Genomic DNA, 16,596 nt, shown 5'->3' with positions numbered 1-16,596 from the left:
AAGCCTTCTTCACCTTATAATCCAGCCAAAACACACCATGCTTTTAGAAGGCTGCCTCCTTTTCCTACAAAGTTTTCCACTTATCTGCTGACATTGGACTTAATGGCACCTCCTTTTTTAGCTTCTCTGGACCTTCAAGCCTGTTTCATTACCTTATAGGAGAATTATTTGTCCCTGTATTTATGCCCCCTCAGCACTTTATATGTTCCTCCGTTACAATAGCTGACACATTGCTAGGGTTTACGTAACTATCTCTTCCATGGTATTACCAGTTGCTTAAGGCAAGGCCTATTTCTTAGCCTCCAGCACTTCCTTAGGAGATTCCTCCATTCATTTCTTTATTAAGCATCTACTGTGCAGTAGTGAATTAAGACAGTGATGGATAAGTCAGACGTGGCCCCTGCCATCTGATCTACAACTTATATTCTAGTGGTAGAAATGAAATGGCATCCAGAAGATGATGGTGTCTTGATGGAGATGAGATATTCAGGAAGTAAAATCGATAGCAATTCCTTATTGATTCAGTGCAGGAGATGAGGAAAAGAAAGAGCCAAGGATGACCTTTGGGTGACTGGCTGAAGAACTGTGTGGATCTTAGTTTCCATTAATACAAATTAGAGAATAAAACCTAAAAACAGCATCAACTTTTTGTTCTCTGTGATTCTTCGAACTAGGGGACTGAGTTTACTTGTGGGATATAGGCAAACTTTACTGTGTTTAGAACTAACATACATGTTCAGAAAAATGTCTAAATGAATTTTTACAATTTTAGTAGAAACATGAAGCATGCATATATATGAACACTTGGCAAGACTACTTCATGTTTTTCTGAAAAGCTGGAATTAGAACAATCACTAATAAGATTAACTATTAAATATATTAAATAATAGTCCTTTAAATACAACCACATACGCACAAGGAGAACTTTATAAACCTATACCATGTTAGGTAAGTAGCATTATAAAGTAGTATTACTCATAGTAGGTTTTTTTTTTAGGCGATGTTGTAGACATTTATTGCACAGTTCATATTACTTCCACAATTTAAGTATTTAATGCTGTTGGTATCAGATTTAATTACCAAATTCTGGACTAAATTATTCAGATTTTTATATCAACAATGAGGATTTACTGACGTGATGAGTTTTAGGAATTTTTTTTTCTTTTGGGGAAATAGTAAATAAAATCAGAAAATATTTACTTACAATTTGGTTGACTGTGTCTCATGATATAAAAATTAGATTGCTAGGACCCAGTAAAATCTGCTTTTGCAGCCATAAAAGCAAAACAGAAGAGAATTTGACATTTATATATATACAAAAATGTTACCAAAATCATAATTTGAGTTTTCTAAAAGAAGACCTTTGAAGCTAAAGTCTAAATATAAACTCAGAGATTTATCATCAGATGGAACTGTTACAATAGCAGTAGTATTTCATTGAAGGCGTTAGTAGTAGAAATATAGCAATTTAAAATCAGGAAGTAATATATTATCAGTAGATTATATGCCTAAATTTATGACTCTGTACACTAACATTATGCTAATTTATTTTAAGATTTTAGAACATTGACGTCTTATGATATTTATAAAACAGCCTATAATCTCAAATTTAATTTAAAACTTTACAAGCACTGTAATTGTATCTATTGATTATTTTAGACTTAGAATTGGATTTTCTGTATTATGAAGGTCTGAATTCCATCAAATCTCGCTTCATTAGTTAAGGTCATGCTGTTGCTATATGACTTTCTTTACAGAACCTAAAGATTTTAGGTCAAAGTCAAATTGATTTAACTATGAATCTGTCATTTTGGTGTGATTAGTATTTGATATGACTAATAGAGTAATTCTATACCATCTTTGGACTGAAGTAGTGATATAGGAACAGGACACGTGTTGCATAAACTTGACTCTGGCACTGGGTGACTTTGGCAAAAAGGCTTAACTTCTATATACCTTAGTTTTATTTGTAAAATAGGCATTGTAATACTTCCTGCTTGTATATTTGTTATAAGAATTAAATAAGTTATATGATATGTAATAACTAATTAAAATAATTAAATTGCAATGTGATCTATATAGAGAGATAGAGACGGAGATAGAAATACCAGTGCTTGATACATAGGAAGTGTTGCCTATTATTATACTGGTTTGTTTTTGGTGTGTACTTGAAAGTAAAAATAAAAGCACATGCTTAAAATACATTAGAAATAGTGACATTCTGTAAATTTTATGGATATATCCCAAATTTTTCCAAATTAAAAAGTTTTGTTATTAATTTTCTTCATTAACATTTATTTGTCACATTTTAGGCACTGGGAAGAAAGTTAGTGTCCTCATGGAGTTTATGTTCTAGTAGGAAGTCAGGTGTCTGAGCTGAAGCCCAGGACTGCTCAGCTCTTGAGATGTAGATTTGAGCATCATTCCTCAAGGGGTGAGGAATTGAAACTATATCTTGTTCATATGTGTTCCTCACAACGTTTAGTCTAGTATTTTATAAGCATTTGACATTCAGTGGAGGTCTGTGGAATGAATAGAATTTACTCTTTCTCTGAACGGTGTCACACTGGCCTTCATCTCTGTCTGCCTCTAATTAAAACCTTCCTGGACCTTCCCTCTTTTCCTTCCAATATTAGTTTTTTCTTGTTGCATAACAAATTACCACAACCTTAGCAATGCAAAACAACATTCATTTACTATCTCCAAACTTCTGTGAGTCAGGAGTCCATGCATCTTCTGCTCAAGGTCTCAAATATCAGCACTCAAGATGTCAGCTGGGCTGCATTCTCATCCGGATACTGAACTAGGGAAGAATCCATTTTTAGAAGTCAGCTAAGATGGAGTCCTACATAAAGGGACATAGTCACAGGTGTGGGGATCCTTCACCTTTGCCATATTCTGTTGATTAAAAGCACGTGACAGTTCTGCCTGCAGTCTGCCTTCACAAAGGTGGGACTCCAACAGGTGGAATCTTTGGAGGTTACCCTAGAAAGCGTTTGCCCCTCTCCACATCCGAGGGAAGTCCCTGTAACGCCTCATCCAGACGGCTCTATCTTATCGCATTACCGTATAGCGCTCTGCTGTACGTACCCGGTCTGTCTCCTCCTTTATATACTTCATTGTGGACACGGTTGCCTGTTCATCTCTCTGCATCCCTTTGCGTTTAGCATAAAACCTCACATTAGTTGGTCTCAGTGAACTTTTTTCAAACAGCTTTATCAAGGTACAACTAACTCACAGCGAACTTTCAATAAGTGAATGAAGGTGAACATAGGGCTAACATATTGCAAATTTTAAAGCAAATAGTTCATAATTTTTAAAGGAATAGTCTAATTGATTAATAATATACTTGGAGTTGTACTGCCTTTTCCTTCATGACAATCATTGGTGAAATGAATTAGAAGATAAAAATAATGATTACTTCTACAGCTGTGTAATACAAACTTTTTTCATGATAAACTTTCATGACATGCTGTGTTATCTAATTAGATTTTTTTTTTTCTTCTAGATGAACAAGAGATAGTACAAAAACGCACTTTCACAAAATGGATCAACTCTCATCTGGCCAAGGTAAAGGAAACTACCCAGAGTTCTGTGTTTACTTAGTTGGAGCCAATAAATCATGAAATGTGCAGTATAAAGGAATGCTGCTGTCACTGTTGTCACTATTACTAATCAGGGATATTGACTCCTATCAGTTTAAATGTCACCTACGTGTAGCATTTGCTCACATGTCGCACTAAAGACAAGAAAGTCACTTCACTTGTTCTAGCTATCTGTTTTCTTCAAGAAAACAGATAGCTAGAACTAGAGAAGTGACTTTATGTCAGTTCCATGAATTGTGATGCATTACGAGTATTTCATTCAAAACTGTTTCTTCTGTACTGAGAATGTGTGTAGTGTATGGAAAGGAGTATCAGTGCTGGATTTTCATTTGTGTGGCTGTTTCGATTTGGAACAGAAAGAAGCAAGGAGTGGTCTGCCCTGAGCCAAGGGTTTTTATCTGAGGAGATCATGTCTCCGCTCATAGTGCTTTTGAGGGAAAAGTAACTGTGGTGGCAGGACACTAAAAAGACTAATTATTCTGAGATTATCCATATTGACATGAGGTTGTATCAGGTGACTGTATTTGTACATTGTAATGACTTTGAACATAAGTACTAATATAAAACAAATTCCAATATAGCTACATTACAATAAAACTATCTCTTGTAATGCTGATGAAAAAATATGCAAAGCCCCACATTTTGCATTTGTAAACCTTCATGCAGACGATGAGACAGTTGTCTGAGTGCAGGTAAAGGACCCTTTGTCTGCGAGTACGCCCATAGTGCACAAGGCCAAACCCTACGGGCAGTTTGGATCAGGGACTTTTCCAACACCTCTCTTATAGTTCAGAAGCAAGTGAAGCTTGGCAATGTATTTTCCATTGTGCAAATTAACTGCTTACCTACTATGTGTCTCTGCTAGGCTTTGGCGACAAGAAAAAAGTTCGTAGGACACTCTCCCAGGCCTTGAGAAGCTCACGATCCAACACAAACAGAAGGGTAGAACCATGTGTTTATATAAGTGACAAGCTGGCATTCTCTCTCCTATAATCTTTTTCCAAAAGTGCTTGAGGAGAAGGGAATTCTCTGGCTCAGTGGCTGCACCAGATCGTACCGTGTCCCTTCACCAGTGCTCCAAGAATGTTAGCAGTTTCCTTTGTAGGCCTCCTCCAGGCCCAGCCCCCTACCTTCCCTGGTTTTCTTGTCTTTAGTGCTTCAGAATCTGAAATCTCAGCACTTCTCCAGAACCTGTAGCAAGGTGAAGTTCACCGTGTCTTAAATTACTTTGTACTGTTTCATATTTCACCTTCCCAACACCATTGTAAAGTCCTTAAGGCATATTCTGCTTGGTGGAATTTCTTTATAGATGCTAATAGCTCTAACACAGTGCTGAGTACCATGCAGAGGTGTTTAATAAGACGACAACAGCAAAGAGCTTTTATCTTTTCTTATTTTGTTAGAATAACAAGACATTGCTGGGGGGAAAAAGTAAGGATGCATTTCTGGCACAGTGCCAAGTGCTTAACGCAGGTTATTTTATAGCGTTCATCTTCATAAATTAGTGCCACTGAGATTTTGATCCAGATATATGAAGTCCATGTGTTGCCTTACTTTGCACATTTTTGCATCGATAGTATCATTTTGAAAGAGCCAGAGAATTATTACCTTTACCACGGCTCCATTATACGGTCATCTTAATGTGATAGAAGTTTTTTTGTTCTATTTTTTCTTCCCTGTACTTGTGATTTTTGAATGTTTGTTTATTTATTTTTTTATTTCTTGGGTCATCTTGAAAACTGAAAACTGAAGCAGACCTATGATACCTACACTTGTTATTCTGAACTTATTTATACTGATATTGTAGTGTCTTGCCAATGATAGCCCAAACCCACAAATTCATTGGAGATCATTTTCCTTTTCTGACTCCCTTATATTTGGGAAATATTCTGAAAATCAAATCTGACCCCATTACTGTCCTTTGGCAGGTGAAAGTTTAGGATAGCTATCGATTAATGTTTATGTCTGCTTCTGTCCCAGCGGTGGGTCACGTGATCCCTGCTCGTCCCTCTCTCTTCCCCATCCTTTGCCCACCTCCATCCCAATCTGAGTTTCTATTCCCAGCCCTACTTCTTTCTCATTCTCCCATCCCTGTGCCATCTCTATGTCTCCCATCCTCCCTCCTCCTGCATTACACCCCCACCCAACTTTTCTGTTTCTGTCTCCATCTCCCCATCCCCGTCTTACTCCTCATTTCCAGCTCTGTTTCTATCTGTACCCATGCAACCTGCACGTCCTAGGCTTCCCAGTCTTATTGAGGTCATAGTTACATATACACGCAAATTAAAACGGAAGCATGCACTTCCCTCCCCTCTGCAGTGTGCTCATTTACTTCTGAGAATGATAATACCTCACTTGCCACAGAAACAAGGTCAATTCCATGTCTTTGATCCAACCTCTAGACCATGACATTGTGTCACTTTTCCTGCTGTCTCTGTGAGAAAGCTTGCCCCCAAAGTCATTCTGTGATGTCTGTGATGCCAGAGTGTGATTGCTCCCATCACTCTGGCACCCTGTGTACATGACAACAAGCCCATGTGTGCATATCTGCGCACAGGCACACACACACAGACACAGACACACACACACACACACAGACTCACACACACACACACACACAGACACACAGACACTAGGCTCCACAGAAGCCTAGCTGTCATGCCCAGAGTCTCACGAAATCTCTATCATGAAAACAGCTTCTTAAACTTTTGGGCTTTGGCTCCTGATCACGTATCAGCAACATACAGCTATCTCCCCCGACAATAGAGCAGGCCCAAAGCCATGCTTAGAATAAAAACATTTCTCACTAAAGATAATCCACAAAGAAACAACTTGATCTGTTTCAGGGTATTTCCTTACCCTCCAGAGCTTCTTTTCGCTTATTAAATAAACCAAGGCCAATGGTTTATCTTATAACTAAGAAGCAGTCTGCCCCAAGGATGGAGCCATAATTGCTTTTGACTTTGAAAGGATCTGGTGTCCTATAATTTATTAGGTATAATTGAGACTGGTTTGGTGTGTTGTTTGTGTGTTTGTTTACTTTGCCTAGTAAATAAATACTCAACCAGTTTAAACCCAGTATTAGTCAGCTTGGGTTGCTGAAACAAAATGGAGCACTTAAACAATAAACATTCATTTCTCACAGTTCTGGAGTCTGGAAGGCCAAGAAGAAGGTGCCAACTGATTCCATTTCTGTGAGAGTCCTTTTCCTGTCTGTGTCCGAGAGAGAGAGAGAGAGAGAGAGAGAGAGAGAGAGAATGAACTCTGGTCTCTTCCTCTTTTTATAAGGCCACTAACCCCATCATGGGGTCATTACCTCAGGCCTCTTCTACACCTAATTACTTCACAAAGGCCCCACTTCCAAATATCAGCACATTAGGTGTTAAGGCACAACATGTGGGGAAACACAAACATTCAGTACATGACAGGGCCCAAATTCCTTCTGAAGTCTGGCTTGAAGCACATGAGAATTTCTTCCAAACCTATAAGCTAGGGACAGAAACTCAAACCTGGAGTGATGGCAGTAACATACGTCTCTCCTTTTTCATAGCAAATGTTTCCTGGTATGGTCGTGAATCCCTCTTGTACATTACTTATGCTTCGGCATTTTTTCAGATAATCTCACAACCAAACTATTGAAAAGAGTTAAAATACATTTTGTTCCTGTGTATTTTTTTTCCTACTATTTTCTGTTGGAATCTACCAATAAAGGTCAGAAAATGACACATGTCAAATTTTTTTTTTATTCTGGTACTCAAGATACTAGTATATCTTAATTCACCTATAACTTACGCTATGTAATGTGACAAGTTATTTTATCTCTAATAATAACAATGGAGAAAAGTGTTAAATTGGCAGAAAAAGATGTTTCAAGTTTTTTTCTAGAATGCAAGTTATAAATGTTTTGCAGGCTCTCTATTGTTTGAGAGCTTTTGTACAACAGTCATTGGAATTTTTGTGGATTTAAACTAGAATGATAAACCATTTCATCCTAAATTCTATGATAATGTCTTGCTACTTCAATGCCTTCTTTAAAATTTTTAAGCAAATTAAAAACACTTGTGTTTTAAAGGTCAATTTAAAAGTTTAGAAAGTTTATATCTGTTTAGATATAAACATTTAGAAAGTTTATATCTGTTTTCTCAAAAATCTTCTTTGGAAATTGACCATTTCCAAAAATAGCCTTAATAATAGGTTGTGGCAGTTTTAAGAACTGGGATATTGAATTGAGAAGCAGAAAAATAATCCTTCTGCTTAAGATCGTTCAATCTTGCCTGCATTGGGAGATGTTCAAAACATGCTTCACAGAGATGAATTTGGGGAGGGTTTTTAATGGGAGATTTTCATTTACATTTTGGGTCTCTTTGTTCAGTTGAAAATTAACAAACCGTTTACTTATAATTAAGTAAAACAATAAACTCTTTTACTGATGACATTTCATTCTACTGCAACAATTCTTTATAAATATTATGACAGCCCTATGAAGCGATATGGTGCAAATAAGAGAGCAATCTGTTTTAAAAAAATATGCTTTTCTGAAGACAAAAATCTTATTAAAAGTAGGGTAAAGAACCCTACAATTTTCTGTGTTTTTCTTTGTGTGTGTGTGTGTGTGTCACTTTTAGTACATGGTTGTAGATTATTCAAATTTGTGGATGTAATTATCAGATCATTTTTCAATATTTGCTTTGTTTTCAAATTGAAATTTTTATGCTCTGCAATTATATGAAACATTGCAAATCACAAATTGTCAATATAATGTTGTTTAACAATAACAAAAATTAGTGGGTTGTATTTATTTCATACACCTGATAACTCAGTAATGAGGCTTCCTATTTAGATATGAACCCTATAATTTCCTTCCTTTTCAAGAAGAAACCTGCATCTTTCTATGGTTTGTTTTGTCAGTGAAAGAAGGTGGAGTATTTCTTTTTTTATTTGCTCGATGTTGATTTTCGGTAATGGTTTTCCGAAGCTACGTCCTCATTCAGTCCTAGCGTGTCATCACTCATTGCTAAAAATATTTCTACATCTCAGGGATGCTGTTTGTTGAACTCTTACCATGTGCCAATTACTATCCTTAGCAATTTTATCTTGTATTTAATTCTCATAAAAATAGTGACATATAAGATGATTTCACCATTTTATAGATTATAAAGCTGAAGGTTAGAGTTAATTAATAATCTTAAAGTCGTATAACAAGTAGGTGAAAAACCAGATTTCAATCCCAGGACGCTTAAGCTTGGGTACTAACCATTGTGTTCATGCAACAAGTCCTTTCAAGCCCCTATTGTTTAGTAAGTGCTAGGTGTTGTAAGTGGTAGGTGTGGTGAATACAGTGGTGAACACAGACTGACCCAGCACACAGCATCACGAAAATGACAGTCTAGGAGAAGAGACAATGACATTGAAGTGTTTGTGGTGAATCCCACGAGAAGGGAAGTACAGGATGTCAGGGGACACATGGCAAACACAACCAACCACATAGCTCATTGGAAGGAGGGCATCAGAAGAGGCTTTCACAGGAAAGAACATTCAAGCTGGTGCCTGAGAAATGTCTTGGGATTGAGTCGGTGAAGGAACAAATGTGTTCCAAGTTGAGAGGTGAGAAAGACCCTGGTACAGTAAAGGAAATGCAAGTTCAGAATGCCTGAAAATGTGGGCTCTGAGAGCGGGTTGGCAACAGAGAAAAGTGAGGATTGGTTAAAGGTCAATCATGAAGAGAATTTGGTAGTTGTGTTATGGGCAGTGACACACATTAAAGAAAGAATCTTAGGCAGAAAAATGAAATGATCGCTCTGGCCCTAAACCTCTCAATCTTTTTCTCCCTCTGTTTTTCTCTCCCTCTCCTTCTTCTTCTCCCTCTCCCTGTCTTTCTCCATCTCTGTCTTTCTCACTTACATTAGAACAGAACGGAGTAAGATTGGAGGTAGAGTGAGCTTACAGTAAGTCAGATGAGCGGTGAAGGCAGTTTGGACTAAAGTACTGGTGGGGAATGGAGAAAAGCTGATAGACTGGAAGAGGTTTAGGGGAGGACTAGGTAATTATTGGAATCTTGGAGGAGAATGCATTCAAGAATGACTTCTAGAATTTGAGCAAATGATTAAGATCATTACAGAGACAGAGCATACAACAGGCTTGGGGAAAAGCTAATAAGTTTAGTTTTAGAGAAATTATTTGATAGAAACCCATTTGATTTGGCAGTGAAGAAGTTGTTGGCCACCAATGGGAGTGGCTATGCCATAGAAGGCATCAGACTCCCACAAACGAATGGGTACCCGAGAGGTAAGGATGTTAGGACACTGAGTGTACATTCCATGTTCATGAGAGAGAGTATAGCTACAGCAGAACGGGATCTGGTAAGAGAGAATGTTTGAAAGGAATGATCAAGAATGAGTAGCAAGGAAGAGGCTGAAAAAGAAGGAAAATAAGGTTATTATGAAGACACAAAGCTCCCGAGGAGACAGGGTGGGGGAGAAATCAAGAGTGCGTGTGGGGGATCTAGGTTGTACCAGATGGGAGACCAGAGTGGGAATAGAAAAGATGAGTATGGATGTGCCTAAATTTGGGATGAGGGAAAGAGGAAGAAAAAGGAGGGGTGGACTTGAATTTGAGGGGATGCCTGCCTGATAGCTACATGTTTTTAAGGTCTAACAGAATAGTCTGCATTTTTGAGGTAGGATAATCTAACTCATGTTAGAATTCTAACTCATGTTGAATAAACATTCTACAAAATGACAGTTAAAAGGATGTTAGTTCTTTAACATTTTAAAATATATTTATCTTAGCAAATTCCTAAATTTTATGAAAGATCTGTAGGTTATTGTAATTATATAATGCCACCTTGGCCCCCAAAGGGAACAATTTAAAGATGTGCTTCCCAAAAAAAAATCCATAAGAAGTTTAATTTTTAATTAGAAAAAAATAGTTTAAGTAATCTTGACATTAACATTAATTTTACTCTGTGATCACCTACTTGTAGTTTCACATTTTCTCTCACTTTGTTAAATAGAATAGAATGATTTATTTGTATTTAAACACCCTTGATTCAATCTTTATAATATGAGGCTGTGAAATAAATATATAGTTTGGCAATAAGTCCCTTGGGGGGAAAACTGGATCTTAAATAGCCATTGTTTAGTGTTTCTATAAGTGGAGCTTCTCTTTGTTTTTACGCAACAAACAGTCCTTTCTCCATTGGCCAGCCTTAGATCTCTGGGGCTATTAAGGACAGACACTGCACGTTTTCAATACTGTGATTTTTGGTTGACCTCAGACATGATATGAGCATTTCCTCACTTTTAGAAGAACTTTAAAAAAAATTATAAAACATTAATTATGTTCTGTATGAGTTTGCTAAAGGCTGCCATAACAAAGTACCACATACCAAGCGGCTTAAAATGAGAAATGTATTATTTCACAGTTCTTGAGACTTGAAACGCTAGGTAGAATCCTTCCTTGCCTCTTCCTAGCTTCTGGTCGTGGCTTGCATTACTTGACATTCCTTGGTTTGCATTAGTCCAATCCCTGCCTCTGGGCCTATCTGTGTCTTTGTCCAAATTTCTCCTTTATATAAGAACACTAGGCTTGTTGGATTTGGCCCCATCATGATGACGTCATTTTAACTTGATTACCTCTCTAAAGATTCTATTTCCAAATGGGATCACATTCTGAGTCCTGAGGGGGTTAAAACTTTCACATATCTTAGGGTGGAAGGGACAATTCAACCCATAATATAAGGACACATTTTGTTTCAATACCAAGTTAGATTCATACACTTCTTTAAAAGGAACACTTCTGATTTTCCATTTTTTTAATATTCCATTCTAATAATGACTTTGATTGACATCTTCATAGACATGAAATATCACTTTAGGGACTGCTTTGTTATTCTTCAGTTGTCTTTGCACCAACAGTGCTAAAAGATAACGTGGAAACACTTTCAGAATCGAATTTTACTCCCATCTGTTTCCTGTATATAGTTTGGTGGGACTATTCATGAACTAAGATGACGAGGAACAGCAGCAAAGAGGAAAAGGTAAATGTAAGGATTCACCCCAGAAATCATCGTTCAGTTGTTTTTCTAAAGCTACTTTAGTTTGACAGTCCTAAGGAGACTGATAAATTAGTTATTTCCAAATATGTAACTAAAAGATTACAAAAGACAGCCATCATTTCAAAATGAATAGTATTATGTCTATATTAATTTATTAGTAGAATGTATTAATTTATTGGTAACATAGATATAGATCTACAAAGTGTATGGAGACTTTTAAACATTTTGATAATATTTGTCAAATTTCCTTATTTTAGAAACATATGTATTTGTACATTCATTCAATAAATATTTTAACATGATGTTTAGAAGCTTGGCAGTATTCTAGGTACTGAGAATGTAGCAATGAGCAAAACAGAAAAAATATTCTCTGCATTATGGCACTTATATCCTAATGGGGCAGATGAACAATAAAGGAGGCAAATAAGCAGTTCTGTTGAGGGTAAACTGAAGAAGGTCCAGCACAGGAAGGAGTTAAGTTCAAAGGTTGTTGAAGTCCTCCAGGCAAGAGACATATGTCTTGAACCAAGATAGAGCAGTGGAAGTAGTAAGTTGGATTCTGAATGAGTTTTGAAAATGAAGCCAAAATGATTTGTTGATGGATCAGCTATGAGGTATGAGCAAAAGAGAGGGGTGAAAAATAACCCCAACTTTGTACTGAATAAAACAGCTAACTTGAGGACTCTGTTTCTTTTATACCTACTACAGAGTGAAAAGAATTTTATTACACGTGAAAGTTGTTAAGAGCAGAGTTTTTCAAGCAGATTTAAAGTTGTGCTGGAGGGCAGTTATTGCCTTTGGGATGTTTATTTGGAATTGGATTAAGTAATTAAGGAAGTGGAAATGGTTATGCTATCTGTCATAGGAAACAAAAGAGTGGGAACTGTCTTCTCACTTTTGCCAAGTAGAGGTGGAAAATAAGTCACAATAGTTCCTTTATAAAGGGAGAGACAGAAAAAAAAAAACAGATTACACATAAAAGTTTTAAATTACTTCTTTTTTCTGGAGATATTGGGAAAATCGAATTCAATTTTCTGAATAAAATGAAAAAAATCTTACAGACTTTGAATTAATTGTATTTGGCCACTGTCAGTGGTTATAATCATGATTTTACCGATCTGGTTCGAGGCTACTTTGGCATTTTTAGACATTTTAGTGCCATGGGCTCTTTGCCAACCTTTGGGGAGGTAACTTGCTCCGCATCTGCTGGTCAACCCCTCTTCCCTTCCCACTCTTCTCTCTGTTCCTGTTGTTTATCTTGTTGCTCCCACCCGTCAGCTATCCATCAGAGCCTGCAAATATTCCAGACTGGTCCTGGGGTGGGATTTTTCCCCATACACTGTTTCTCAGCCTGTGTAATAATTCCCACCTAAAACTTATATAAAGCAGAGGTAGTGGTGTGTCTGGCTATAGAAGGGATGACCATTGTATGTACAGAAGTTTCCAGGTGCCCAGAATATACCTTGAGAATCAGTCCTTGCCTTGGGAACACTTTACACACTATTTGGGAGTTATCTCAGGCTATTTTCTGGAGTAGAGTTATCTGTGCTGTGTGCTATCGCTTTAGACCTCTTCTAGTTCAGTATCACTAGATATCTGGTATCACTAGATATCCAGCAACCACAAATTTTAAACCCTAGGATATATATTTAGTATTTTAAAGTAAACTGCTATAGCTGTTGTGTGTGTGTGTGTGTGCGATACTATGTTTTGAGAGCTTTTTCCCCAGGAGGAAAAAGCATTTAGGAAGACTGCCCAATTGTTCTGAGACTAAAAGTATTGATGGTAAATGGGAACCTGGGTTGGTCCTGGCACTGGATAGGTGATTTTTATCCTTTCCTTTGGGAAAGACCAAATCATTCATACTGTAAATCTCCTTGATAGTTATGTTTATTACTAAGGGACTCAGATTCTAGCAGATGTGCAGATATCTGCTTATAAAGTGATGGTGTGCCAATAATGTTTCAAAGTAGAGCTGTACTCTTCCATGTTACTGATTTTAATCTGACGCCCAAAGCATCTTTCACTTTGATTGATGTGTGTATGATTCCCCTATAGACGCAAAGTTAAAAATGATAAAAATATTTTTAGTCCATTAACATTTTTATAATTTTGAAGCTATCGGCATATATTTGTTCATGCAAAATGGCTCTAGTCTTTTTATCTATTTACTTATTTAATTTTAAAATTTTGGGTGTATGTGCTTGTTTATCAATAACCCTAAGCTATTGAACCCTATTCATTTACCAATATCGGTTGGTCAGAAAGTTATTAAACATTTTCTCACATGAAATGCAATCAGGTTCCCATGAAAATGTACATTCATCAATAAGGAATGAATGAATTCATCACTGGTCATGTACACGAATCTTATCAGGGAGTGGGAGTGGAAAGGCACTGAAATGTAAACTGTTACACTCAGAACAGTGTTTACAAAATAATCACAAAATAAACACACATATCAGTTGTGCTTTATTTTCTTGCAAGTGACAGAACTTGATTGCAGATGACTTAACCCAGAAGTGAAATCTATGAACAAATACTGGGTGCCTCGGGGTGTGGAAGGAAACGCTGACTGGGCAGGAAAAGGTTAATTCTGTAGGCCTGGGTTGCTGGAACCCTGTACATTCCAAATAAAGACTTGTCTTTGGGAGTGGTGCTTGACTGGCTCCTAGGAGATAACCTCTGGGCACCTGGAATGTTCCGTGTGGTAGGAGTATGCTGTATGCCTGAGGCCTTGGGCCGAGCTGTGCCACTTCCATAAGATCAGTTGATCTTGACAATGTGTTTTATGGTGAACACCTGCTTTTGCTGGAGGACTCAGGATGGGGAAGGGCTGGAGGCTGAGTACCTGAGATCAGCTGTGCAAGCGCTCCATGCCTACATGCCTAACGACAGACTCCAGATGAAAACCCTGTCACCAAGGCTCGGGTGAGCTTCCCTGGTTGGCAACACTTGACACGCACCATTACACACGTGGCTGGGATAACTAAGCCTGTCGCTGTGCAATTCCTCTGAGAGGAAACAGATCACCCACCTCCGGAAGCTCGCACATGGTTTATCCTGGACTCAACTCCATGTTTGCTTTACCTTTGCTGATTGTAACCTCTGTCCTTTCACTGTAATAAAGTAACAATGAGTATAGCAGCCTTTCTGAGTCCTGTTAGTCCTTCTAGTGAGTCACAGCTGAAGATGGTCTTGGGGAGCCCTGATGCACCGACTAACCCAGGCTTGAGAAAGAAAAAGGCAGAGGGGCTCTTGGGGCCTCGGCAGCAGGACGTGCTGACACGTGTCCTTAGGTCATTGCCGTGACCACTGGCTTCAGCCATCTTCTGAATCAAAGCAGAGAACATGCTGGGCCCAGCTCAGGTTGCTCACACAGCAAAAGATAAGTAGCAAACGTGACTGCTGGGGGACACGGTGTGAGTCGGGCTGACTTGTGTCTATGTCAGTATATATTCATATGCATGACACTTCTAATATTTGTTAATATTTTTTTGTGTGTCTAGTAGAGTGGCAGGCACATCAGCTGATTAGTTAATATTTTTATGTTGATATTAATAAAAATCACATTTATAGTTTTGTGTATTCAGAAAAAAATTAACAATCTTTATACTACGCTTCCTGTCTCACAAGGTGGCTCAAAGTATAATAAACCTGGGCTCAAATCTAGTCACTTACTTGGGTTGTGACCTAGGCCAATGGTTTAACCTCTGTGACATTCAGACTCCTTGCTTTTAAAGAGGGGGTGACAGTCCTGTATGTGGTGGTTATGAATATTAAATGAAATAACATGTATAAGCCCTCAGCACAGTGCTTGGCACATTGAGATGTTCAAAAATATATTATTCATTCTTCCTTCCCTTCTTCTCCTTCTTTCCTTCCCTTTTTCATCCCTACTAAAACATCTACTCAATTAGAATGTATAAACATCTAAGCCATGGAAACATCTAGTAAATACTGGAATTTGCATATGTAGTTCTATAATAGTGACCATTTTCTCATATCTACTTCTTGCACCAACATTTTAAAATTCATATATAATTTTTAAGTGTGAGAGAGTTCTGAAATTTTAATTTCGTGCCACATAGTTATGTCTGATGTCGTTATTTTTTTCATCAAAATTATTCTCTTAATCTTTTTTCCCCTAAGTTATGTAATTGCTTCTAGGGAAATAAAATCAACATGTGGCTTAGTAAACATGGTCATCCCTCGATGAGTAAAGTGATGAAAATAGATGGGGGATAAGGGTTAAATATCTGCGAGTGCTTGTAGACTAGTAAAGTGACACAAGTGACTCACACATACACAATGTTAGAGAGTGGATTATTTTCCCAAAATACAGGAACTAGTAAAAATTATATCAAAGATCCCTGTTCATTCTCATATTTCATAAAGTTCAAGGACAAACATTGGATCATTTGTAAGTCTTAAGAGAAAGGGAATGAATTTCATTACATGTCATTAAAGGGACTGCATAGCAAAAATAAAAGGACAGGAAAATAAAGAGAGAAAAGTGCTCTGTGATTCGGTTCCACTCATGAGTTAACTATTAAGAATATAGCCAGGCACAGAGGCATGTTCATTTTCCCTGAGTTTCCAAAGACTTTTAGAGGCTAGGCAGTCCTCTTAGAGTCAGAACTTAGGGTTTAAACATAGTTTGAGGAGAGCTTCTAGAAGGAGGTAGCTACAGAAGTGAAGTACCTCTTTCTCTTTTTCTTCTCTCCCATCTTCATCCCCTCTCCTCTCACCCAGTTAGGAGTTTCCATTCTTCAAACCACCTCAGACTTGGCATGAATATCTGTAGAATATCTAAATGTGATTGACAGGGCCAAGGAGAATATAATTTTTCCAAATACTGTACAAAAAAGAACTGTTATAGTTTTATGTTAATTAAAAAAAAAGATAACTGTGGCCTTGGAAAGTGCCTTATAG

General features: G+C 37.5%; 1 protein-coding gene across 1 annotated transcript in view; it reads left to right on the top strand.

Annotated features, from left to right (window-relative positions):
• SYNE1 (spectrin repeat containing nuclear envelope protein 1) overlaps nt 1-16,596 on the top strand; it is a 390,131-nt gene that overhangs the window by 69,354 nt on the left and 304,181 nt on the right. Inside the window, exon 3 of the mRNA XM_074333963.1 lies at nt 3,509-3,570. Within this exon, the coding sequence (XP_074190064.1) occupies nt 3,509-3,570 (62 nt within the window). The remainder of the gene's footprint in view (nt 1-3,508; nt 3,571-16,596) is intronic.

This window comes from Rhinolophus sinicus, linkage group LG05, assembly GCF_036562045.2.
Source record: "Rhinolophus sinicus isolate RSC01 linkage group LG05, ASM3656204v1, whole genome shotgun sequence".
Lineage (NCBI taxonomy): Eukaryota > Metazoa > Chordata > Mammalia > Chiroptera > Rhinolophidae > Rhinolophus > Rhinolophus sinicus.
This window is presented reverse-complemented; position numbering and strand designations above follow the sequence as displayed.